Source organism: Vidua macroura, chromosome 39 (genome assembly GCF_024509145.1).
Source record: "Vidua macroura isolate BioBank_ID:100142 chromosome 39, ASM2450914v1, whole genome shotgun sequence".
Classification (NCBI taxonomy): Eukaryota; Metazoa; Chordata; class Aves; order Passeriformes; family Viduidae; genus Vidua; species Vidua macroura.
Window position 1 is genome coordinate 307,608 of NC_071609.1, and position 26,554 is coordinate 334,161.

The window sequence follows — 26,554 nt, forward strand, 5'->3', positions numbered from 1 at the left end:
GGGATTTGGGGTTTTGGGGTTCGGATTTGGGGGCGTTCCTTGGGGATTTGGGGTTTGGGGTTCGGATTTGGGGGTGTTCGTTGGGGATTTGGGGTTTCGGATTTTGGGGGCGTTCGTTGGGGTTTTGGGGGTTCTGCTCTGGGATTGTTCGTTGGGGTTTTGGAGTTTGGAGTTTTGGATTTGGGGGCGTTCGTTGGGGTCTTGGGGTTCTGATTTGGGGGCGTTCGTTGGGGATTTGGGGTTCGGATTTGGGGGCATTCCCTTGGGGTTTGGGGTTCGGATTTGGGGCGTTCCTTGGGGATTTGGGGGGTTCTGCTCTGGGATCGTTTGTTGGAATTTGGGTTTTGGGGTTCGGATTTGGGGGCGTTCGTTGGGGATTTGGGGGTTCGGATTTGGGGGCGTTCCTTGGGATTTGGGGTTTGGGGTTCGGATTTGGGGGCGTTCGTTGGGGATTTGGGGTTCGGATTTGGGGGCGTTCGTTGGGGATTTGGGGTTCGGATTTGGAGGCGTTCCTTGGGGATTTGGGGTTTGGGGTTCGGATTTTGGGGGCGTTCGTTGGGGATTTGGGGGTTCGGATTTGGGGGCGTTCCTTGGGGGTTTTGGGGTTTGGATTTGGGGGCGTTCCTTGGGGATTTGGGTTTGGGGGTTCGGATTTGGGGGCGTTCGTTGGGGTTTTGGGGGTTCTGCTCTGGGATTGTTCGTTGGGGTTTTGGGGTTTGGAGTTTTGGATTTAGGGGCGTTCGTTGGGGTCTTGGGGTTCGGATTTGGGGGCGTTCCTTGGGGATTTGGGGGTTCGGATTTGGGGGCGTTCGTTGGGGACTTGGGGTTCGGATTTGGGGGCGTTCCTTGGGGATTTGGGGGTTCGGATTTGGGGGCGTTCGTTGGGGACCTTGGGATTTCTGCTCTGGGATCGTTTGTTGGAATTTGGGTTTTGGGGTTCGGATTTGGGGGCGTTCCTTGGGGATTTGGGGTTTGGGGTTCGGATTTGGGGGCGTTCCTTGGGGATTTGGGGTTTGGGGTTCGGATTTGGGGGCGTTCCTTGGGGTTTTGGGGGTTTGGGGGGTTCGGATTTGGGGGCGTTCCTTGGGGATTTGGGGTTCGGATTTGGGGGCGTTCCTTGGGGATTTGGGGTTTGGGGTTTCGGATTTGGGGGCGTTCCTTGGGGATTTGGGGGTTCGGATTTGGGGGCGTTCCTTGGGGTTTTGGAGTTCCTGATTTGGGGGCGTTCATTGGGGTTTTGGGGGGTTCTGATTTGGGGGCGTTTTCCTTGGGGATTTAGGGGTTCGGATTTGGGGGCGTTCGTTGGGGTTTGGGGGTTCGGATTTGGGGGCGTTCCTTGGGGATTTGGGATTTCTGCTCTGGGATCGTTTGTTGGAATTTGGGTTTTGGGGTTCGGATTTGGGGGCGTTCGTTGGGGATTTGGGGGTTTCTGATTTGAGATCGCTCATTGGAATTTTGGGTTTTGGAGTTTTCGTATTTGGGGGCGTTCATTGGGGTTTTGGGGTTTGGAGTTTCGGATTTGGGGGCGTTCGGTGGGGTTTTGGGGTTTGGAGTTTCTGATTTGGGGACATTCATTGGGGTTTTGGAGTCTCTGCTTTGTAGGCGTTCATTGGGGTTTTGGGGCTTCTGATTTGGGGGGCGTTCGTTGGGGATTTGGGGGTTCTGCTCTGGATTGTTCGTTGGGGTTTTGGGGTTTGGAGTTTCGGATTTGGGGGCATTCGTTGGGGTTTTGGGGTTCGGATTTGGGGGGCGCTCGTTGGGGTTTTGGGGTTTGGAGTTTTGGATTTGGGGGCGTTCGTTGGGGATTTGGGGTTCTGATTTGGGGGGCGTTCGTTGGGGTTTTGGGGGTTTCTGATTTGAGATCGCTCATTGGAATTTTGGGTTTTGGAGTTTCGGATTTGGGGGCGTTCGGTGGGGATTTGGGGTTTTGGGGTTTCTGATTTGGGGGCGTTCGTTGGGGATTTGGAGTCTCTGCTTTGTAGGCGTTCATTGGGGTTTTGGGGGTTCTGATTTGGGGGGCGTTCGTTGGGGGTTTTGGGGTTTGGAGTTTTGGATTTGGGGGCGTTCGTTGGGTTTTGGGTTTGGAGTTTTGGATTTGGGGGCGTTCGTTTGGGGTTTTTGGGGTTTGGAGTTTCTGATTTGGGGGTGTTTCGTTGGGGATTTGGGGTTCGGATTTGGGGGCGTTCGTTGGGGTTTTGGGGGTTCTGCTCTGGATTGTTCGTTGGGGGTTTTGGGGTTTGGAGTTTTGGATTTAGGGGCGTTCGTTGGGGTTTTGGGGGTTCTGATTTGGGGGCGTTCGTTGGGGATTTGGGGGTTTTCTGTTTTGGGGGCGTTCCTTGGGGATTTGGGGTTTCTGCTCTGGGATCGTTTGTTGGAATTTGGGTTTTGGGGTTTCGGATTTGGGGGCGTTCGGTGGGGGTTTTGGAGTCTCTGCTTTGTAGGCGTTCATTGGGGTTTTGGGGCTTCTGATTTGGGGGCGTTCGTTGGGGGTTTTGGGGTTTCTGCTTTGGGATCGTTCGTTGGAATTTTGGGGTTTGGGGTTTCTGCTTTGGGATCGTTCATTGGAATTTTGGGGTTTCTGCTTTGGGATCGGTTCGTTGAATTTTGGGGTTTGGGGGTTTCTGCTTTGGGATCGTTCGTTGGAATTTTGGGGTTTGCGGTTGCTACTCCAAGATCTAATTACGGTCATTAATCTAATTAAGCTAATTATGGGTGCCTAATAAAGCAATGATAACGATAATGAAATCCGTGCTAATAAAAACCCCAATAATTATCTCCACCACCACACCCAAACCCAACCCCAGTCCCTAATTAAGCTAATTACGGGTGCCTAACGAAGCAATGGTAATGACAATGAAAACAACAATAACAGTAATAACAATAATGACAACAAATTAGCAACAATTAACAGCACCAAACCCAAACCCAACCCCAGTCCCTAATTAAGTTAATTACGGGTGCCTAATGAAGCAACGGTAATGATAATAATAATAATAATTAATGACAATAAAAATGGTAACAATAACAGTAATAACAACAACAACAACAATAAATTACCACCACACCCAAAACCCAACTGCAGGTCCCCTAATTAAGCTAATTACTGGTACCTAATGAAGCAACGATAATAATAATAATAACAATAACGGTGGCAATAACGGCAATAATAATAATAATAAAAAAATTAAATAACTAACCATTACCCACCAAACCCAAACCCAACCGCAGTCCCTAATTAAGCTAATTACTGGTGCCTAACGAAGCAACGATAAATAATAATAATAACGGTGGCAATAATAATAACAGGAATAATAATAGTAATACTAATAATAATAATAAAAAAAAAAAAATAATTACCACCAAACCCAAACCCAACGGCAGTCCCTAATTAAGCTAATTACTGGTACCTAACGAACCAACGACAATGATAATAATAACAGTGGCAATAATAATAGTAACAGCAATAATAACAGTAACAAAAATAATAATAATAGCAATAATAAATTAACACCACCAAACCCAAACCCAATGGCAGTCCCTAATTAAGCTAATTACTGGTGCCTAACGAAGCAATGATTATAATAATAATAACGGTGGCAATAATAATAACAGGAATAATAATAGTAATAGTAATAATAATAATAATAATGATAATAATAATAAATTAACACCACCAAACCCAAACCCAACCGCAGTCCCTAATTAAGCTAATTATTGGTACCTAATGAAGCAATGATGATAACAGCACTAATAATAATAATAACAAGAATAATAATAGTAATAATAATGATAATAATAATAAATTAACAACCACCAAACCCAAACCCAACGGCAGTCCCTAATTAAGCTAATTATTGGTACCTAATGAAGCAATGATGATAATAATAGCACTAATAATAATAATAACAAGAATAACAATACCCATAATAATAATAATAATAATAATAATAATAATAATAATAATAATAATAATAAATAATTAGATAAATAACCATTACCACCAAACCCAAACCCAACGGCAGCCCCTAATTAAACTAATTATTGGTACCTAATGAAGCAATGATGATAATAACAGCACTAATAATAATAATAACAATAATAACAATAATAATAATAACAATAATAATAATAATAACAACAACATAACTAACCATTACCTAACCATTACCACCAAACCCAAACCCAACGGCAGCCCCTAATTAAGCTAATTACGGCGCCTAACGAAGCTCACCTTGACGGGCTGGGCGGGCGTGGGGATGACGGGCGGGTGGGGCTGCAGGGCGGCGGGCGCGGCGGGCACGGGCGGCGCCGCCGGGGCCGGGGCGGGCGCGGGGGGCACGGGGGGCACCACGGTCATCACGGGCGGCGCCAGCAGCTCGGCGCTCACCGCGCCGGCGCCGCCGAACGGCAGCGGCGGCGCCAGGCCCGGCACCGGCGGCACCGGCGGCACCGGCGGCGCCGGGGACGAGGCTTGGGCGGCGTTGGGCACCGCCGAGGAGCCCGGCTTGGATGGCACTGCCGGGAGAAACTGAGTCAGGGGGGCGGGGGAATGGGGGCGGGGGAAAATACGCGGAAAAAATGGGAAACAGGGAGGACATGAGGGGGAATTTTGGGAGTTTTTTTTCAGGAATTTTTTGGGAAATTTTGAGGATTTCAGGGTTTTTTTGGGGGGGAATTCTGGGAATTTTTGGGGGGGAATTCTGGGAGTTTTTTGGGGGGAATTTTGAGGATCTTGGCTTTTTTTGGGGGGAGAACACGGGGAATTTTTGGATTTTTTTTCAGGAATTGCAGAAATTTTTTGGGAAATTTTGAGGATTTCAGGGTTTTCGGGGGGGGAATGTCAGGATTTTTTGGGGGAAATTTTGGGAATTTCGGGGGGGGGGAATTTTGTAGATTTGGGGATTATTTGGATGGAATTTTGGGGTTTTTTGGGGGGAATTTGGGGAATTTTTGGGAGGAATTTTGCAGATTTGGGGATTATTTGAGGGGAATGTTGGGATTTTTTGGGAATGTGGGACCCCCCACCTGGTTCCTTGCGGGCGCGGCCCCGGCCCTTGGTCTGGGCGATGACGATTTCCGTCTCCTCCTGCGTCATCTCCGAGATCTTCTGCAGGAAAAGCTTCTCCAGAGCTTCTGCCATCAGCACAATGTCATCTCCTGGCTGGAAAATGAGATTAAAAAATCAGGAATTTCCCCAAAATTCCCTGAGATTTTTCCCCCAAAATTTCCTGAGATTTTTCCTCAAATTTCCCTGGAATTTCCCCCAAAATTCCCTGCTTTTTTCCCCCAAAATTCCCTGCTTTTTTCCCTGTATGTCCCTGGAATTTTCCCCAGATCTCCCTGGAATTTTCCCCAAAGTTCCCTAAGATTTTCCCTCAAATTTCCCTGGAATTTCCCTCGAAATTCCTTGGAATTTTCCTAGAAATTCCCAGTTTTGCCCCCCGTATTTCCCTGTAATTTTCCCCAGAATTCCCATTTTTTTCCCCAAAATTCCCCGGAATTTCTGCCTACCTTGTTGTAGATGTAGCAGTTTGTAAACATGGTGTTGAAATCCTGGATACATTCTTGAGCGTTCCAGTAATAATTATTTTCCAAGCGTTTCTTTATTGTTCCCATATCCATCGGAGTTTTAATTATTTTATAATAATCCTGGGAAAAAATTGGGGATTTTAGAGATTTTTAAGGGTTTGGGTTCTTCTGGTTTGTTCCCGGATTCATCAGCACCTGGGTTTCTCCCAAAAATGGGGATTTTTAATTAAAACGGGGGAAAATTCAGGAAATTTAACCCCAAAGGCACCGAAATTGATCAAGTCCAAGTCTGAGACGTCAACTCCAACCATTGGATTGTCAACTCCAACCACTGGATCATCAACTCAACCATTGGGTCATCAACACAACCACTGGGTCATCAACTCAACCATTGGGTGATCAACTCAACCATTGGGTGATCAACTCAACCACTGGGTCATCAACTCAACCATTGGGTCATCAATGCAACCACTGAGCATCAACTCCAACCACTGGATCATCAACTCAACCACTGGGTCATCAACACAACCATTGGGTCATCAACTCAACCATTGGGTCATCAACTCAACCATTGGGTCATCAACTCAACCATTGGGTCATCAACTCAACCATTGGGTCATCAATGCAACCACTGAGCATCAACTCCAACCACTGGATCATCAACTCAACCATTGGGTCATCAACACAACCACTGGATCATCAACTCAACCATTGGGTCATCAATGCAACCACTGAGTCATCAACTCAACCATTGGGTCATCAATGCAACCACTGGATCATCAACTCAACCATTGGGTCATCAATGCAACCACTGGATCATCAACTCAACCATTGGGTCATCAACACAACCACTGAGTCATCAACTCAACCATTGGGTCATCAATGCAACCACTGGATCATCAACTCAACCATTGGGTCATCAACACAACCACTGGGCCATCAACCCAACCATTAGGTCATCAACTCAACCATTGGGTCATCAACTCCACCATTGAGCATCAACTCCACCATTAGGTCATCAACTCAACCATTGGGTCATCAAATCCAACCATTGGGTCATGAAACCCAACCATTGGGTCATCAACTCAACCACTGGGTCATCAACACAACCATTGGGTCATCAACTCCAACCACTGCATTGTCAACTCAACCACTGGGTCATCAACTCAACCAGTGGGGCATCAACGGAGCCATTGGAGCATCAAATCCAACCGTTGGATCATCAACTCAACCATTGGATCATCAACTGAAGCACTGGAGCATCAAATCCAACTTCTGGGTCATCAACTCAACCATTGGGTCATCAACTCCACCATTGAGCATCAACTCCACCATTGGGTCATCAACACAACCATTGGGTCATGAAACCCAACCACTGGGTCATCAACTCAACCATTGGAGCATCTACTCCAACTGTTGGATCAAGTCCAACCACTGGATCATCAAACCCCACCTGGATCATCTCGTTCAACCATGAGATCAAGCCCAACCATTGGACCACTGAATGCAACCATGGCATCAAGTCCAGCTTTGGATCATCAAGTCCAACTTTGGATCACCAAATCCAGCTTTGGATCATCAAGTCCAGCTTTGGATCATCAAATCCAGCTTTGGATCATCAAATCCAGCTTTGGATCATCAAGTCCAACTTTAGATCCAGTCCAACTTTGGATCATCAAATCCAACCACCACCTCAACCCCACCCACCACGATTCCCAGATTCCTGGAGAACCCCGACATTCCCCAACTCCAGGAGAACCCCAACATTCCCCATTCCTGGAGAACCCCAACATTCCCCAACTCCAGGAGAACCCCAACATTCCCCAGTCCTGGAGAACCCCAACATTCCCCAACTCCTGGAGAACCCCATTCCTGGAGAACCCCAACATTCCCCATTCCTGGAGAACCCCAACATTCCCCACTCCTGGAGAACCCCAACAGCCCCCAGTTCCTGGAGAACCCCAACATTCCCCATTCCTGGAGAACCCCAACATTCCCCAACTCCAGGAGAACCCCAACATTCCCCAACTCCTGGAGAATCTCAATATTCCCCAACTCCTGGAGAATCTCAGCATCCCCAACTCCTGGAGAACCCCAACATTCCCCACTCCTGGAGAACCCCGACGTTGCCCAGAGCTCACCGGGAGGTTGAGCTTGACGGCGTCCACGGGCTGCTGGAAGGGCCACGCGAACTGATGCTTCCAGAGGGTCTTGAGGACCACCTTGAGCAGATACTGCAGCTGGTTGGTTTGGCGCTTGGGTTTGTTGGGGTTGGACGTCTCCGGCGGCGGCGGATTGACCCCGACGCCGACCCCGGGCTGGGCCTGGCCCGGCGCCGGCGCCGCCGACGGCTGCGTGGAGTCCAGGGCGTCCGGCAGCACCGGGAGGTTCCGCAGGCGCGTGCCGGGGCCGCTCTCGGCCGCCATGGCGTTGATGCCGTTGCATTCCTCACCGGAGACCCTGGGGATGGGTGGGAAGGGCTCGAGCGCGGATTTGGGGGTCGGGACCACCCTGAGGGACCTGGGGTGGCACCAAGGGGGTTGGGATGATCCTGAGGTGGCACCAAGGGGGTTGGGACCACCCTGAGGGACCTGGGGTGGCACCAAGGGGTTTGGGACCACCCTGAGGGACCTGGGGTGGCACTAAGGGGGTTGGGACCACCCTGAGGGGGTTGGGAGCACCCTGAGGGAGCTGAGGTGGCTTTGGGACCACCCTGAGGGACCTGAGGAGGGTTTGGGACCACCCTGAGGGACCTGGGGTGGCTTTGGGACCACCCTGAGGGACCTGAGGAGGGTTTGGGACCACCCTGAGGGACCTGGGGTGGCTTTGGGACCACCCTGAGGGACCTGAGAAGGGTTTGGGACCACCCTGAGGGACCTGAGGAGGGTTTGGGACCACCCTGAGGGACCTGAGGAGGGTTTGGGACCACCCTGAGGGACCTGAGGTGGCTTTGGGACCACCCTGAGGGACCTGAGGAGGGTTTGGGACCACCCTGAGGGACCTGAGGAGGGTTTGGGACCACCCTGAGGGACCTGAGGTGGATTTGGGGGGTTGGGACTGAAATTTGGAGGAAAAAAGAAACAGAAATTTGGGGGAAAAGGGGCAGAAATTTGGGGGAAGAAGGGAGGAATTTGGGAAAAGGGGCAGAAATTTGGGGCAAAAAAAAAAATCAGGGAAAAAGGAGCAGAAATCTGGGGGGAAAGGGGCAGAAATTTGGGAGGAAAAGGGCAGAAATATGGGAGGAAAAGGGCAGAAATTTGGGGGGAAAAGGGCAGAAATTTGGGGGGAAAAGGGGCAGAAATTTGGGGGAAAAAGGCAGAAATTTGGGAGGAAAAGGGCAGAAATTTGGGGGAAAAAGGCAGAAATTTGGGGAGAAAGGGGCAGAAATTTGGGAAAAATTGGCAGAAACTCAGGGAAAAGAGGCAGAAATTTGGGGGAAAAAGGCAGAAATGTTGGGGAAAAAGACAGAAATTCAGGGAAAAGGGGCAGAAATTGGAGGGAAAGGGGCAGAAATTCAGGAAAAAGAGGCAGAGATTTGGAGGGAAAGGGCAGAAATTTGGAGGGAAAGGGCAGAAATTTGGGAAAAAGGGGCAGAAATTTGGGAAAAAGGGGCAGAAACTCAGGGAAAAGAGGCAGAAATTTGGGGAGAAAGGGGCAGAAATTTGGGAAAAATGGGCAGAAATTCAGGAAAAAGAGGCAGAAATTTGGAGGGAAAGGGCAGAAATTTGGGGAGAAAGGGGCAGAAATTTGGGGAAAAAAGGCAGAAATTCAGGGAAAAGGGGCAGAAATTGGAGGGAAAGGGGCAGAAATTCAGGAAAAAGGGGCAGAAATTGGAGGGAAAGGGGCAGAAATTCAGGAAAAAGAGGCAGAAATTTGGAGGGAAAGGGCAGAAATTTGGGGAGAAAGGGGCAGAAATTTGGGGAGAAAGGGGCAGAAATTTGGGGAAAAAAGGCAGAAATTTGGGGGGAAAGGGCAGAAATTTGGAGGGAAAGGGCAGAAATTTGGGAAAAAGGGGCAGAAATTTGGGGAAAAAAGGCAGAAATTTGGGGGGAAAGGGGCAGAAACTCAGGGAAAAGAGGCAGAAATTTGGAGGGAAAGGGCAGAAATTTGGGGAGAAAGGGGCAGAAATTTGGGAAAAATGGGCAGAAATTCAGGAAAAAGAGGCAGAAATTTGGAGGGAAAGGGCAGAAATTTGGGGAGAAAGGGGCAGAAATTTGGGGAAAAAAGGCAGAAATTCAGGGGAAAGAGGCAGAAATTTGGGGGGAAAGGGCAGAAATTTGGGGAAAAAGACAGGAATTCCTGGCCAAGGAGCAGAACTGGGGCAGGATTTGGGGATGTTTGCCAGCCCCGGTACCTCGTGGGATACATGGCCATGGAATTTCAGCCCGGAATCGCCGCGGAGTCAGAAATCGCTCGGCTTCTCCATGGATCCTGCCCCGGCTGCAGGCACGGCCTCACACCCCGACCTGAGGGAAAACCTTGGGAATTTCCTCCAGAACCCTGGAAATCCACCCTGCTTTTATGGGGATCCACAAAAACGGGGAGATCCCGATGCAAAAATGAGGATTTGGCACCAAAATTTGGGATTTTCCCGTTTTTTTCCAGCCCCAAATCCCCATTCCAAGGAAGGATTTCTGCTCTAGATCCCGACCTGAGGGAAAACCTTGGGAATTTCCGCCAAAATCCTGGAAATCCACCCTGCTTTTATGGGGATCCACAAAAACTGGGAGATCCCGATGGAAAAAATGAGGATTTGGCACCAAAATTTGGGATTTTCCCGTTTTTTTCCAGCCCCAAATCCCCATTCCAAGGAGGGATTTCTGCTCTAGATCCCGACCTGAGGGAAAACCTTGGGAATTTCCTCCAAAATCCTGGAAATCCACCCTGCTCTTATGGGGATCCACAAAAATGGGGAAATTCCAATGCAAAAATAAGGATTTGACACCAAAATTTGGGATTTTCCCGGTTTTTTCCAGCCCCAAATCCACATTCCAACGAGGGATTTGTGCTCCAGATCCTGACTCTGAGAGGGAAAACCTTGGGAATTTCCTCCAAAATCCTGGAAATCCACCCTGCTTTTATTGGGATCCACAAAAATGGGGAAATTCCAATGCAAAAATAAGGATTTGACACCAAAATTTGGGATTTTCCTGTTTTTTTTCCAGCCCCAAATCCGCATTTCAATGAGGGATTTGTGCTCCAGATCCTGACTCTGAGGAAAAAACCTTGGGAATTTCCTCCAAAATCCTGGAAATCCACCCTGATTTTATGGGGATCCACAAAAATGGGGAAATTCCAATGCAAAAATAAGGATTTGACACCAAAATTTGGGATTTTTCGGGGTTTTTTCCAGTTTTTTTCCCATTTTCCAGACCAAATCCCCATTCCAAGGAAGGATTTCTGCTCTAGATCCCGACCTGAGGGGGAAAACCTTGGGAATTTCCTCCAAAATCCTGGAAATCCACCCTGCTCTTATTGGCATGCACAAAAACGGGGAGATCCCGATGGAAAAATGAGGATTTGACACCAAAATTTGGGATTTTCCCGTTTTTTTCCAGCCCCAAATCCGCATTTCAATGAGGGATTTGTGCTCCAGATCCTGACTCTGAGAGGGAAAACCTTGGGAATGTTGGGAATTTCCTCCAAAATCCTGGAAATCCACCCTGCTCTTATTGGCATCCACAAAAACGGGGAAATTCCAATCCAAAAATAAGGATTTGACACCAAAATTTGGGATTTTCCCGTTTTTTTCCAGACCAAATCCCCATTCCAAGGAGGGATTTCTGCTCTAGATCCCGACCTGAGGGAAAACCTTGGGAATTTCCTCCAAAATCCTGAAAATCCACCCTGCTCTTATGGGGATCCACAAAAATGGGGAAATTCCAATGCAAAAATAAGGATTTGACACCAAAATTTGGGATTTTCCCGGTTTTTTCCAGCCCCAAATCCACATTCCAACGAGGGATTTGTGCTCCAGATCCTGACTCTGAGAGGGAAAACCTTGGGAATTTCCTCCAAAATCCTGGAAATCCACCCTGCTTTTATTGGGATCCACAAAAATGGGGAAATTCCAATGCAAAAATAAGGATTTGACACCAAAATTTGGGATTTTCCTGTTTTTTTCCAGCCCCAAATCCGCATTTCAATGAGGGATTTGTGCTCCAGATCCTGACTCTGAGGAAAAAACCTTGGGAATTTCCTCCAAAATCCTGGAAATCCACCCTGATTTTATGGGGATCCACAAAAATGGGGAAATTCCAATGCAAAAATAAGGATTTGACACCAAAATTTGGGATTTTTCGGGGTTTTTTCCAGTTTTTTTCCCATTTTCCAGACCAAATCCCCATTCCAAGGAAGGATTTCTGCTCTAGATCCCGACCTGAGGGGGAAAACCTTGGGAATTTCCTCCAAAATCCTGGAAATCCACCCTGCTCTTATTGGCATGCACAAAAACGGGGAGATCCCGATGGAAAAATGAGGATTTGACACCAAAATTTGGGATTTTCCCGTTTTTTTCCAGCCCCAAATCCGCATTTCAATGAGGGATTTGTGCTCCAGATCCTGACTCTGAGAGGGAAAACCTTGGGAATGTTGGGAATTTCCTCCAAAATCCTGGAAATCCACCCTGCTCTTATTGGCATCCACAAAAACGGGGAAATTCCAATCCAAAAATAAGGATTTGACACCAAAATTTGGGATTTTCCCGTTTTTTTCCAGACCAAATCCCCATTCCAAGGAGGGATTTCTGCTCTAGATCCCGACCTGAGGGAAAACCTTGGGAATTTCCTCAAAAATCCTGGAAATCCACCCTGCTCTTATTGGCATCCACAAAAATGGGGAAATTCCAATCCAAAAATAAGGATTTGACACCAAAATTTGGGATTTTCCCATTTTTTTCCAGCCCCAAATCCGCATTTCAACGAGGGATTTGTGCTCCAGATCCTGACTCTGAGGAAAAAAACCTTGGGAATTTCCTCCAAAACCCTGGAAATCCACCCTGCTCTTATGGGGATCCACAAAAATTGGGAGATCCCGATGGAAAAATGAGCATTTGGCACCAAAATTTGGGATTTTCCCGGTTTTTTCCAGCCCCAAATCCACATTCCAACGAGGGATTTCTGCTCCAGATCCTGACTCTGAGGAAAAAAACCTTGGGAATGTTGGGAATTTCCTCCAAAACCCTGGAAATCCACCCTGCTTTTATTGGCATCCACAAAAATGGGGAGATCCTGATGGAAAAATGAGCATTTGGCACCAAAATTTGGGATTTTTCTGTGTTTTTTCCCCATTTTTTCCCATTTTTCCAGACCAAATCCCCATTCCAAGGAGGGATTTCTGCTCTAGATCCCGACCTGAGGGTGAAAACCTTGGGAATTTCCTCCAAAATCCTGGAAATCCACCCTGCTTTTATGGGGATCCACAAAAATGGGGAAATTCCAATGCAAAAATAAGGATTTGACACCAAAATTTGGGATTTTTTCCCCGTTTTTTCCCATTTTTCCAGCCCCAAATCCCCATTTCAACGAGGGATTTGTGGCTGCTCCAAGAAAATCCCTGGAATTTCCCCCAGGAGTGCAGGAAAAGCTGGAATTTACCTGAGTTCCAGGTGCCCCTTCCAGGTGTGGCTCCCTCAGCCCCTGACCTTCATTTTCCACCTCACGCTGGAAAAAGCTCTGGGAAAAAAAATAAAAAAAAAGGGAATTCCATAAATTCCTGATTCTAGCCCCAAAACTCCCAATTTTAGCCTCAAAATTCCCAATTTTGGCCCCAAAATTTCCAATTCCAGCCTCAAAATTCCCAATTTTGGCCCCAAAATTTCCAATTCCAGCCTCAGATTTCCAATTTTGGCCCCAAAATTCCAAACTCCAGCCCTAAATTCCAAATCCAGACCTCATATTCCCAATCCACACCTCAAAATTCCCAAATCTGGCCCCAAATTCCCAATTTTGTCCCAAAAATTCCCAACTCAGGCCCTAAGATTCCCAATTCCAGCCCCAAATTCCCAATTCCAGCCCCAAATTCCCAATTCTGGCCCCAAATTCCCAATTCTGGCCCCAAATTCCCAATTCCCGTTCCCAAATTCCCAGTTCTGGCTCCAGATTCCCAATTTCAGCCCCAAATTCCCAATTCAGGCCCTAAAATTCCCAATCCCAGCCCCAAAATTCCCAATTTTGGCCCCAAATTCCCAATTCTGACCCTAAAATTCCCAAATCCAGCCCCAAATTCCCAATTCTGGCCCCAAAATTCCCAATTCTGGCCCCAAATTCCCAATTCCAGTCCTCAAATTCCCAATTCAGGCCCTAAAATTCCCAATTCTGTCCCCAAAATTCCCAATTCCAGCCCCAAAATTCCCAATTTCAGCCCCAAAATCTCCCCTGAATTGCCCCAAAAATGGGATTTAAACCCCCAGGAAATGAAGGAACCACAAACCCCCCCAGGTTAATTAACACCGGCCTTAACGAACATTTAGTGCTGGGTTTAAGTGGTGGAGCCCAAATCCAAGCCCAGGGATGGCAAAAAAAACAAAAAAAAAGGGGAAAATTCCCCAAATTCACCTCGAGAAATCCCAAATCCAGGAATTCTCCCTTGGAATTCCCCAAATCTTCACCCAAGCCCAGGAAATTTGGGATGAAAATTCCCATTTTTATCCAATTCCAGGGGAATTCCCAAAGAAAAACCCAAATATTTCAATCCCAGGAATTTTGGGATGAAAATTCCCAATTTTATCCAATTCCAAAGGAATTCCCAAAGGAAAATCCCAAATATTCCAATCCCAGGAAATTTGGGATGAAAATTCCCATTTTTATCCAATTCCAAGAGAATTCCCAAAGGAAAATCCCAAATATTTCAATCCCAGGACATTTGGGATGAAAATTCCCATTTTTATTCAATTCCAAGAGAATTTCTAAAGGAAAATCCCAAATATTCCAATCCCAGGAAATTTGGGATGAAAATTCCCATTTTTATCCAATTCCAAAGGAATTCCCAAAGGAAAATCCCAAATATTTCAATCCCAGGAATTTTGGGATGAAAATTCCCAATTTTATCCAATTCCAAAGGAATTCCTAAAGGAGAACCCCAAATATTCCAATCCCAGGAATTTTGGGATGAAAATTCCCATTTTTATTCAATTCCAAGAGAATTCCCAAAGGAAAATCTCAAATATTCCAATCCCAGGAAATTTGGGATGAAAATTCCCATTTTTATCCAATTCCAAGAGAATTCCCAAAGGAAAATCCCAAATATTCCAATCCCAGGAAATTTGGGATGAAAATTCCCATTTTTATTCAATTCCAAGAGAATTTCTAAAGGAAAATCCCAAATATTCCAATCCCAGGAATTTTGGGATGAAAATTCCCAATTTTATCCAATTCCAAAGGAATTCCTAAAGGAGAACCCCAAATATTCCAATCCCAGGAATTTTGGGATGAAAATTCCCATTTTTATTCAATTCCAGGGGAATTCCCAAAGGAAAATCCCAAATATTCCAATCCCAGGAAATTTGGGATGAAAATTCCCATTTTTATTCAATTCCAAAGGAATCCCCAAAGGAAAATCCCAAATATTCCAATCCCAGGAAATTTGGGATGAAAATTCCCATTTTTATCCAATTCCAAAGGAATTTCCAAAGGAAAATCCCAAATATTCCAATCCCAGGAATTTTGGGATAAAAATCTCCAGTTTTCTTCCAATTCCTTAAATAACTCCAAAATTTTGGGAATGATCCTCAAATTTTGGGAATTGATCCTTAAATAACCCCAATTTTTTGGGAATAATCCTGAAATAACCCCAAAATTTTGGGAAATTATCCTGAAATAACCCCAAAAATTTGGGAATGATCCTTAAATGACCCCAAAATTTGAGAACTGATCCTTAAATGACCCCAAAATTTAGAAATGATTCTTAAATAATTCCAAAATTTTGGGAGCTATCCTTAAATCACTCAAAAATTTGGGAATGATTCTAAAATAACACCAAAATCTTGGGAGTTATCCTTAAAAAACCCCAAAACTTCGGGAAAGATCCTTAAATAATCCCAAAATTCTGAAAATTGATCCTTAAATAATCCCAAAATTTTGAGAATTGATCCTTAAATAATCCCAAAATTTTGAGAATGATCCTCAAATAACCCCAAACTTTGGGAATGACACTCAAATTTTGGGAATTAATCCCCAAATGACCCCAAATTTTGGGAATTGATCCCCAAACAACCCCAAATTTTGGGAATTGAACCTCAAATAACCCCAAATTTTGGGAATTAATCCCCAAATAACCCCAAATTTTGGGAATTGAACCTCAAATAACCCCAAATTTTGGGAATTAATCCCCAAATAACCCCAAATTTTGGGAATTGATCCCCAAATAACCCCAAATTTTGGGAATTAATCTTCAAATAACCCCAAATTTTTGGAATTAATCCTCAAATGACCCCAAATTTTGGGAATTGATCCTCAAATAACCCCAAATTTTGGGAATTGAACCTCAAACCCCCCAAAACTTTGACAAGAAATGCTCAAAACACCCCAAAATTTGACACCAGACCCCCAAACAACCCCAAAATTGCGGCTCCAATCACCCCAAAATTTAGGAAAGGATCCCAAAATCCTCCCCAAACTTCGGGAAAGGATCCCAAAATCACATCCAGAATTCAGAAAATGATCCCAAATCCCTCAAACTTTGGGAAAAGACCCCAAAACCCTCAAAACTTTGGGAAAAGATCCCAAAATCACATCCACAATTCAGAAAATGACCCCAAAATCTCTCAAACTTTGGGTAAAGATCCCAAAATCCCCCAAACTTTGGGAAATGATCCCAAAATCCCATCCAGAATTCAGAAAATGATCCCAAAATCCCCCAAACTTTGGGAAGGATCCCAAAATCCCTCAAACTTTGGGAAAAGATCCCAAAACCCTCAAAACTTTGGGAAAAGATCCCAAAATCACCCCCAGAATTCAGAAAAGAATCCCCAAATCCCCCAAACTTTGGGAAATGATCCCAAAATCCCCCAAACTTTGGGAAATGATCCCCAGAATCCCCCAAACTTTGGGAAGGATCCCAAAATCCCCCAAACTTTGGGAAATGACCCCAAAATCCCTCAAAACTTTGGGAAATGATCCCCAAATCCCCCAAACTTTGGGAAGGATCCCAAAATCCCCCAACTTTGGGAAAAGATCCCAAAATCCCCCAAACTTTGGGAAATGATCCCAAAATCCCTCAAAACTTTGGGAAGGATCCCAAAATCCCTCAAACTTTGGGAAAAGATCCCAAAACCCTCAAAACTTTGGGAAAAGATCCCAAAATCACCCCCAGAATTCAGAAAAGAATCCCCAAATCCCCCAAACTTTGGGAAATGATCCCAAAATCCCCCAAACTTTGGGAAATGATCCCCAGAATCCCCCAAACTTTGGGAAGGATCCCAAAATCCCCCAAACTTTGGGAAATGACCCCAAAATCCCTCAAAACTTTGGGAAATGATCCCCAAATCCCCCAAACTTTGGGAAGGATCCCAAAATCCCCCAACTTTGGGAAAAGATCCCAAAATCCCCCAAACTTTGGGAAATGATCCCAAAATCCCTCAAAACTTTGGGAAGGATCCCAAAATCCCCCAAACTTTGGGAAATGATCCCAAAATCCCTCAAACTTTGGGAAATGATCCCAAAATCCCCCAACTTTGGGAAATGATCCCAAAATCCCCCAACTTTGGGAAATGATCCCAAATCCCCCAAACTTTGGGAAATGATCCCAAATCCCCCAAACTTTGGGAAATGATCCCAAAATCCCCCAAACTTTGGGAAATGATCCCAAAATCCCTCAAAACTTTGGGAAATGATCCCAAAATCCCCCAAACTTTGGGAAATGATCCCAAAATCACCCCCAGAATTCAGAAAAGGATCCCAAAATCCCCCAAACTTTGGGAAGGATCCCAAAATCCCTCAAAACTTTGTGAAGGATCCCAAAATCCCCCAAACTTTGGGAAAAGACCCCAAAATCCTTCAAAACTTTGGGAAGGATCCCAAAATCCCCCAAACTTTGGGAAAGGATCCCAAAATCCCTCAAAACTTTGGGAAATGATCCCAAAATCCCCCCAACTTTTGGAAATGATCCCAAAATCCCCCAAACTTTGGGAAATGATCCCAAATCCCCCAAACTTTGGGAAATGATCCCAAAATCCCCCAAACTTTGGGAAATGATCCCAAAATCCCCCAAACTTTGGGAAATGATCCCAAAATCCCTCAAACTTTGGGAAATGATCCCAAAATCCCCCAAACTTTGGGAAAGGATCCCAAATCCCCCAAACTTTGGGAAATGATCCCAAAATCCCCCAAACTTTGGGAAATTATCCCAAAATCCCCCAAACTTTGGGAAAGGATCCCAAATCCCCCAAACTTTGGGAAATGATCCCAAAATCCCCCAAAACTTTGGGAAATGATCCCAAAATCACATCCAGAATTCAGAAAATGATCCCAGAATCCCTCAAACTTTGGGAAATGATCCCAAATCCCCCAAACTTTGGGAAGGATCCCAAAATCCCCCAAACTTTGGGAAGGATCCCAAAATCCCTCAAACTTTGGGAAATGATCCCAAATCCCCCAAACTTTGGGAAGGATCCCAAAATCCCTCAAACTTTGGGAAATGATCCCAAAATCCCCCAAACTTTGGGAAATGATCCCAAAATCCCCCAAACGTTGGGAAATGATCCCAAAATCCCTCAAAACTTTGGGAAATGATCCCAAAATCCCCCAAACTTTGGGAAATGATCCCAAAATCCCCCAAACTTTGGGAAATGATCCCAAATCCCCCAAACTTTGGGAAATGATCCCAAATCCCCCAAACTTTGGGAAAAGACCCCAAAATCCTTCAAAACTTTGGGAAGGATCCCAAAATCCCTCAAACTTTGGGAAATGATCCCAAATCCCCCAAACTTTGGGAAGGATCCCAAAATCCCTCAAACTTTGGGAAATGATCCCAAAATCCCTCAAAACTTTGGGAAATGATCCCAAAATCCCCCAAACTTTGGGAAATGATCCCAAAATCCCCCAAACTTTGGGAAAGGATCCCAAATCCCCCAAACTTTGGGAAATGATCCCAAAATCCCCCAAACTTTGGGAAAGGATCCCAAAATCCCTCAAAACTTTGGGAAATGATCCCAAATCCCCCAAACTTTGGGAAATGATCCCAAAATCCCTCAAAACTTTGGGAAATGATCCCAAAATCCTTCAAAACTTTGGGAAATGATCCCAAATCCCCCAAACTTTGGGAAATGATCCCAAAATCCCCCAAACTTTGGGAAATGATCCCAAAATCCCCCAACTTTGGGCGGTGCTGCTCCAAACGCCCAAGCTCCCAAAATCCCGGCCCCTCCCCCAGCTCCTCCAGCCCCACCCCCGGCTCATTAAGCGCTAATTAGCGGCTAATTAACCCCGGCTTCACCCAGCGCCAGGGAAAGCTTTCCCGGGAAAACCCTGCCCAGGAGGCTTTGGGCTCATCCCAGGGAAATTGGGGAATTCTGGGGGGTGAAATCCAAGGGAATGGCAGGGGGAGAGGGATTGCCAGCCCAAAACCTCGGGAATTCCCTCAGGTTCCAAATTCCCATCCCAAAATATCCAGGAATTCCCTCAGGCTGGGAATTCCATCCTCAAAACCTCGGGAATTCCAACCTCAAAACCTCGGGAATTCCCTCAGGTTCCAAATTCCCAGCCCAAAATATCCAGGAATTCCCTCAGGTTCCAAATTCCCATCCCAAAATATCCAGGAATTCCCTCAGGTTCCAAATTCCCAGCCCCAAAACTTCAGGAATCCCCTCAGGCTCACAATTCCATCCTCAAAACCTCAGGAATTCCCTCAAGCTGGGAATTCCAATCCCAAAATACCCAGGAATTCCCTCAGGCTGGAAATTCCAGCCCCAAAATACCCAGGAATTCCCTCAGGCTCCAAATTCCAATCCCAAAATATCCAGGAATTCCCTCGGGCTGGGAATTCTATCCTCAAAACCTCTGGAATTCCCTCAGGCTGGGAATTCCAACCTCAAAACCTCAGGAATTGTCTCAGGGTGGGAATTCCATCCTCAAAACCTCCAGAATTCCCTCAGGTTCCAAATTCCCATCCCAAAATATCCAGGAATTCCCTCAGGCTGGGAATTCCATCCTCAAAACCTCAGGAATTCCCTCAGGCTCCAAATTCCCATCCGAAAATACCCAGGAATTCCCTCAGGCTGGGAATTTCAGCCCCAAAACCTTGGGAATTCCCTCAGGCTGGAAACTCTAACTCCAAAATTTTGGGAATTCCCTCAGGCTCCAAATTCCCATCCCTAAAACCTTGGGAATTTCCTCAGGCTGGAAATTCCCACCCCAAAACCTCAGGAATTCCCTCAGGCTGGGAATTCCATCCTTAAAACCTCTGGAATTCCCTCAGGTTCCAAATTCCCATCCCAAAATATCCAGGAATTTCCTCAGGCTGGAAACTCCAGCCCCAAAACATTGGGAATTTCCTCAGGCTCACAATTCCCATCCCAAAATATCCAGGAATTCCCTCAGGCTCCAAATTCCCATCCCTAAAACCTCAGGAATTCCCTCAGGTTGGGAATTCCAGCCCCAAAATACACAGGAATTCCCTCAGGTTCCAAATTCCCATCCCAAACAAATCCAGGAATCCCCTCAGGCTGGGAATTCCAACCTCAAAACTTCAGGAATTCGCTCAAGCTCTAAATTCCCACCCCAAAACATTGGAAATTTCCTCAGGTTCCAAATTTCCATCCCAAAATATCCAGGAATTCCCTCAGGCTGGGAATTCCCACCCCAAAACCTCAGGAATTCCCTCAGGCTCACAATTCCCATCCCAAAATATCCAGGAATTCCCTCAGGCTCCAAATTCCCATCCCTAAAACCTCAGGAATTCCCTCAGGCTGGGAATTCCATCCTCAAAACCTCAGGAATTCCCTCAGGCTGGGAATTCCCACCCCAAAACTTCAGGAATTCCCTCAGGCTGGGAATTCCAACCCCAAAATACACAAGAATTCCCTCATCTTCCAAATTCCCATCCCAAATAAATCCAGGAATTCCCTCAGGCTGGGAATTCCAACCTCAAAACTTCAGGAATTCGCTCAAGCTCTAAATTCCCATCCCAAAACATTGGGAATTCCCTCAGGTTCCAAATTCCCAGCCCAAAATATCCAGGAATTCCCTCAGGCTGGGAATTCCCACCCCAAAACTTCAGGAATTCCCTCAGGCTGGGAATTCCAACCTCAAAACCTCTGGAATTCCCTCAGGCTGGGAATTCCATCCTCAAAACCTCAGGAATGCCCTCAGGCTGGGAATTCCATCCTTAAAACCTCTGGAATTCCCTCAGGTTCCAAATTCCATCCAAAATATCCAGGAATTTCCTCAGGCTGGAAATTCCAGCCCCAAAACATTGGGAATTTCCTCAGGCTCACAATTCCCATCCCAAAATATCCAGGAATTCCCTCAGGCTCCAAATTCCCATCCCTAAAACCTCAGGAATTCCCTCAGGCTGGGAATTCCAACCTCAAAACCTCAGGAATTCCCTCAGGCTGGGAATTCCAACCCCAAAATACACAAGAATTCCCTCATCTTCCAAATTCCCATCCCAAATAAATCCAGGAATCCCCTCAGGCTGGGAATTCCAACCTCAAAACTTCAGGAATTCGCTCAAGCTCTAAATTCCCATCCCTAAAACATTGGAAATTCCCTCAGGTTCCAAATTCCCATCCCAAAATATCCAGGAATTCCCTCAGGCTCCAAATTCCCACCCCAAAACTTCAGGAATTCCCTCAGGCTGGGAATTCCAACCTCAAAACCTCAGGAATTCTCTCAGGTTCCAAATTTCCATCCCAAAATATCCAGGAATTCCCTCAGGCTGGGAATTCCAGCCCCAAAACCTTGGGAATTCCCTCAGGCTGGGAATTCCCGCCCCAAAACCTCAGGAATTCCCTCAGGTTCCAAATTCCCATCCCTAAAACCTCAGGAATTCCCTCAGGTTCCAAATTCCCATCCCAAAATATCCAGGAATCCCCTCAGGCTGGGAATTCCCACCCCAAAACCTCAGGAATTCCCTCAGGCTCACAATTCCCATCCCTAAAACCTTGGGAATTCCCTCAGGCTGGGAATGCCGACCCCAAAATACACAAGAACTCCCTCAGGTTTTAAATTCCTGTCCCAAAACTTTGGGAATTCCCTCAAGTTCTGAATTTCCTGCCCAAAACACCTGGGAATTCCTTCAGGTTCCAAATTCCAATCCCTAAATTCCCAGAAATTCCCTCAGGTTCCCAATTCCCATCCCTAAAACCTCAGGAATTCCTTCAGGTTCCAAATTCCCATCCCCAAAAAAATCCAGGAATTCCCTCAGTGTCCCATTCCCATCCCAAAAATCCCAGGAATTCCCTCAGTGTCCCATCCCCATCCCAAAAAATCCCAGGAATTCCCTCAGTGTTTTATTCCCATCCCAAAACATCCCAAAATTCCCTCAGTGTCCCATTCCAATCCTGGGAATTGCTTCATGTTCCCAATTCCCATCCCCAAAATCCCGGGAATTCCCTCAGTGCTTCACCCCTATCCCAAAAGTCCCAGGAATTCCCTCAGTGTTTTATTCCCATCCCAAAAATCCCCAAAAATTCCCTCATGTTCCCAATTCCCATCCCAAAAATCCCAGGAATTCCCTCAATGTCCCATTCCCATCCCAAAAATCCCAGAACTCCCTCAGTGTTTGTTTTCCATCCCAAAATTCCTAGGAATTTTCTCAGTGTTCCATCAACATCCTAAAAATCCCAGGAATTCCCTCAGTGAGCACTTTCCATCCCAAATAAAATGGGAATTCCCTCACGTTCCCAATTCCCATCCCAAAAATCCCAGGAATTCCCTCAGTGCTCCATCCCCATCCCAAAACATCCGGAATTCCCTCAGTGTCCCATCCCCATCCCAAAAATTCCCTCATGTTCCCAATTCCCATCCCAGGAATTCCCTCATGTTCCCAATTCCCATCCCAGGAATTCCCTCATGTTCCCAATTCCCATCCCAGGAATTCCCTCATGTTCCCAATTCCCATCCCAGGAATTCCCTCATGTTCCCAATTCCCATCCCAGGAATTCCCTCATGTTCCCAATTCCCAACCTAAAACATCCAGAATTCCCTCAGTGTGCCCTTTCCATCCCCAAAAAAACTGGGAATTCCCTCAGTGTGCACTCCTCATCCCAAAAGGACTGGGAATTCTCTCAGTGTCCCACTCCCATCCCAAAAATCCCAGGAATTCCCTCAGTGTCCCAATTCCCATCCCAAAAATACCCAAAAATTCCCTCATGTTCCCATCCTTAAACATCCAGGAATTCCCTCAGTATTCCCAATTCCCACCCCAAAACATCCAGGAATTCCCCCAGCGTTTTATTCCCATCCCAAAACACCCAGGAATTCTCTCAGTGTCCCATTCCCATCCCAAAACACCCAGGAATTCCCTCAGCGTTTCATTCCCATCCCAAAAAAAGCCAAAAATTCTCTCATTTTCCCAATTCCCACCCTATAAAAACCAGGAATTCCCTCAGTGTCCCAATTCCCATCCCAAAAATCCCAGAGATTCCCTCAGTGTTCCATCTCCATCCTAAAACATCCCAAAATTCCCTCAGTGTTTTATTCCCATCCCAAAACATCCAGGAATTGCCTCAGTGTCCCATTCCCATCCCAAAAATCCCCAAAAATTCTCTCATGTTCCCAAATCCCATCCCAAAAACCCTGGGAATTCCCTCAGCGCTTCATCCCCATCCTAAAACATCCCAAAATTCCCTCAGTGTTTTATTCCCATCCCAAAACATCAGGAATTCCCTCAGTGAACACTTTCCATCCCCAAAATCCCGGGAATTCCCTCAGTGTCCCACTCCCATCCCAAAACATCCCAAAATTCCCTCAGTGTCCCATTCCAATCCTGGGAATTGCTTAATGTTCCCAATTCCCATCCCCAAAATCCCGGGAATTCCCTCAGTGCTTCACCCCTATCCCAAAAATCCCGGGAATTCCCTCAGTGTCCCTTTCCCACCCTATAAAAACCGGGAATTCCCTCAGCGTACCCTTCCCATCCCAAAAATCTCCTCAGTGTCCCATCCCCATCCCAAAAATCCCGGCAATTCCCTCAGTGTCCCATTCCCATCCCAAAAACCCCGGGAATTCCCTCAGTGTCCCTCTCCCATCCTATAAAAACCGGGAATTCCCTCAGTGTGCCCTTCTCACCCCAAAAATCTCCTCAGTGTCCCATTCTCATCCCAAAAATCCCGGCAATTCCCTCAGTGTCCCATTCCCATCCCAAAAACTCCGGGAATTCCCTCAGTGTCCCATTCCCATCCCAAAAACCCCGGGAATTCCCTCAGTGTCCCATTCCCACCCTATAAAAACCGGGAATTCCCTCAGTGTGCCCTTCTCACCCCAAAAATCTCCTCAGTGTCCCATTCTCATCCCAAAAATCCCTGGAATTCCCTCAGTGTCCCATTCCCATCCCAAAAACGCCGGGAATTCCCTCAGTGTCCCTCTCCCATCCTATAAAAACCGGGAATTCCCTCAGTGTCCCTCTCCCATCCTATAAAAACCGGGAATTCCCTCAGTGTCCCATCCCCATCCCAAAATCCCGGGAATGCCCTCAGTGTTCCCAATTCCCATCCCAAAATCCCGGGAATGCCCCCGAGCTCCCGGTGTCCCCCCGAACCCCCGCCATCCCCTCAGGAGCGGCGCCGTTCCCAGCGCCGAGCGCTCCAACGTCACCGCTCCCCAAAGCCGCCCCAAACCCCGGGAATTCGGGAAGAACCGCGCCGGGGAAGGTCGAAGCCGGCCCGGGCGGGGCGGCGGCGCCGGGCCCGGTGAGGCCCCGCGGCCCCGGGCCGCCCTCAGCGCGTCCTCCCCTCACGGAGCGGGCGGGGGCGGCCCCGCGGGGCGGGAGCGGCCTGGGCCTAACGGGGGCGGGCTGGGCCTAACGGGGGGCGGGCTCCCTCCGCCGCAGCGGCGCGGCCCGGCGCGGCCCCGCGGGCGCTGCCGGCGCCGTGCCGGGGCTCACTCACCGCGGGCCGGGCCGGGCCGGGCCGGCGCTGCCGCCGCGCAGGAGCCGCCGCCGCTTCCTCCCGGTCCGCGACAAAATGGCGGCGGCAGGAAGTGCCCCCCGCGCGCCGGCCCCGCCCCGCGCTACGCCAACGGCGTAAGGCGGCCCCGCCCGCGCCGCGCACGCCCGGCGCTACGCAAACGGCGCAACGCCGCGCCGGGCTAAACGTACGCCAACGGCGTAAGGCGGCGCCGAGCGGCGCTTACGCAAACGGCGCAGCGCGGCCCCGCCCGCCCCGCCCCGCGCCCTACGCAAACGGCGTAACCCCGGCGGCGCAGGGCGGAGGGCGCTCCGCCGCGACCCCCGCGGCCCCCGGAGCCCCCGCGCCGCCCGGTGAGGGCGGACGGGCCGCGGATCGCCCGCCCGCCGCACCGGGAGGCGGCGGAGAGAGCGGCGGGCGCGGCGCGCGACCGGCGCTCGCGCCGGCGGCGCCCCCGCCTTTACGGCGTTGGCGCAGCGGCGGGGCCCGCGCCGCAGTTTACGCCGTTGGCGTAGCCGCCCCGACGCAGCGGCCGCATTACGCAATGCGGGTTACGCCGGCGGGGCGACGTAAGCGGCGTTGGTGAATCGCGGCACCCCCATGAAGCCCACCCGGTGTCCCCGCTCCTTCCTCCCGCTTCCCCTCAGCGCCGGCGGCGCCCCCGGCCCGGCCCGGCCCGGCCCTCCCGGCGCGCCCGCGGCGGCCCCGCTCTTACCTGAGGGGGCCGCGCCGCTCCGGGCCGGGCCGGGCCGGGCCGCCCTCCCTCCCTCCCGGCGGGCCGGGGGCGGCGGCGGGGGCGGAGGAGGAGGAGGAGGAGGAGGAGGAGGGAGGGGAGGGGGCGGGGGGGCCGCGGGCACCGAGGGGCAGCGGGTCCGGGCAGCGGCGCCGCACTGACCTCACCGCGCTGCGCGTGACGTCACGGCGCACCGGGACACGCCCACCGCCGCCGGCCCCGCCGCGTGACGTCACGGGAGGGAGCGGAGGGGGGGGAACCGGGGGGGGGGGAGGGGACATGGAGGGGACCGGGGGACACCGGGGGGGGGGGGGGACACCGGGGGAGGGTCCTGGTGACACTTTGGGGGTCCCTGGGATATTTTGGGGGTCCTGGGATATTTTTGGGGAGGGGTCCTTGGGGACTTTGGGGACATTTTGGGGGTCCCTGAAGAAAATTTTGGGGACTTTTGGGGGGGTCCTGGTGACATTTTTGGGGGTCCCAGGGACATTTTGGGGACTTTTGGGGGGTTTTGGGGGATCTGGGGACATTTTGGGGGTCCCTGGGATATTTTCGGGGGGGGGGGGTTGGGGACATTTTGGGGGTCCTGGTGACACTTTGGGGGCCCCTGGGGACATTTTGGGGACTTTTGGGGGGTTTTGGGGACCTTTGGGGGGGTCCCTGGGGACATTTTGGGGTCCTGCGATATTTTGGGGAGGGGTCCTTGGGGACTTTGGGGACATTCTGGGACCTTTGGGAGGTTTGGGGGTCCCCGGGGACTTTTTTTGGGGTGTTTGGGGACATTTTGGGGGTCCTGGTGACATTTTGGGGGTCCCAGGGGACAATTTGGGGATTTTGGGGACGTTTCAGGGGTCCTGGGACGTTTGGGGGTCCCTGGAATATTTTGGGGAGGGGTCCTTGGGGACTTTGGGGACATTTTGGGGAACTTTGGGGGTCCCTGGGATATTTTGGGGGGGGGTGGGGACATTTTGGGGGTCCCAGGGGACATTTCAGGGACTTTTGGGGGGTCTTGGGGACCTTTGGGGGGGTCCCTGGGGACATTTTGGGGTCCTGGGATATTTTGGGGAGGGGTCCTTGGGGACTTTGGGGACATTCTGGGGACCTTTGGGGAGGTTTGGGGGGTCCCCGGGGACTTTTTTTGGGTGTTTGGGGACATTTGGGGGTCCCGGGGACAATTTGGGGGATTTTGGGGACATTTGGGGGACCTTTGGGGGTCCCTGGGATATTTT

The 26,554-nt window shown here is 48.6% G+C and overlaps 1 protein-coding gene across 1 annotated transcript in view; it reads right to left on the minus strand.

Annotated features, from left to right (window-relative positions):
* The window catches only part of BRD4 (bromodomain containing 4), a 59,028-nt gene extending 34,353 nt beyond the window's left edge, over positions 1 to 24,675 (minus strand). The window contains 7 exon segments of the mRNA XM_054002296.1: positions 4,232 to 4,515; positions 5,026 to 5,161; positions 5,512 to 5,649; positions 7,671 to 7,989; positions 9,884 to 9,995; positions 13,125 to 13,202; positions 24,575 to 24,675. Coding sequence (XP_053858271.1) covers positions 4,232 to 4,515; positions 5,026 to 5,161; positions 5,512 to 5,649; positions 7,671 to 7,989; positions 9,884 to 9,903 — 897 coding nt within the window. The 5' untranslated portion in view covers positions 9,904 to 9,995; positions 13,125 to 13,202; positions 24,575 to 24,675.
* Positions 24,676 to 26,554: the final 1,879 nt, after the last annotated feature.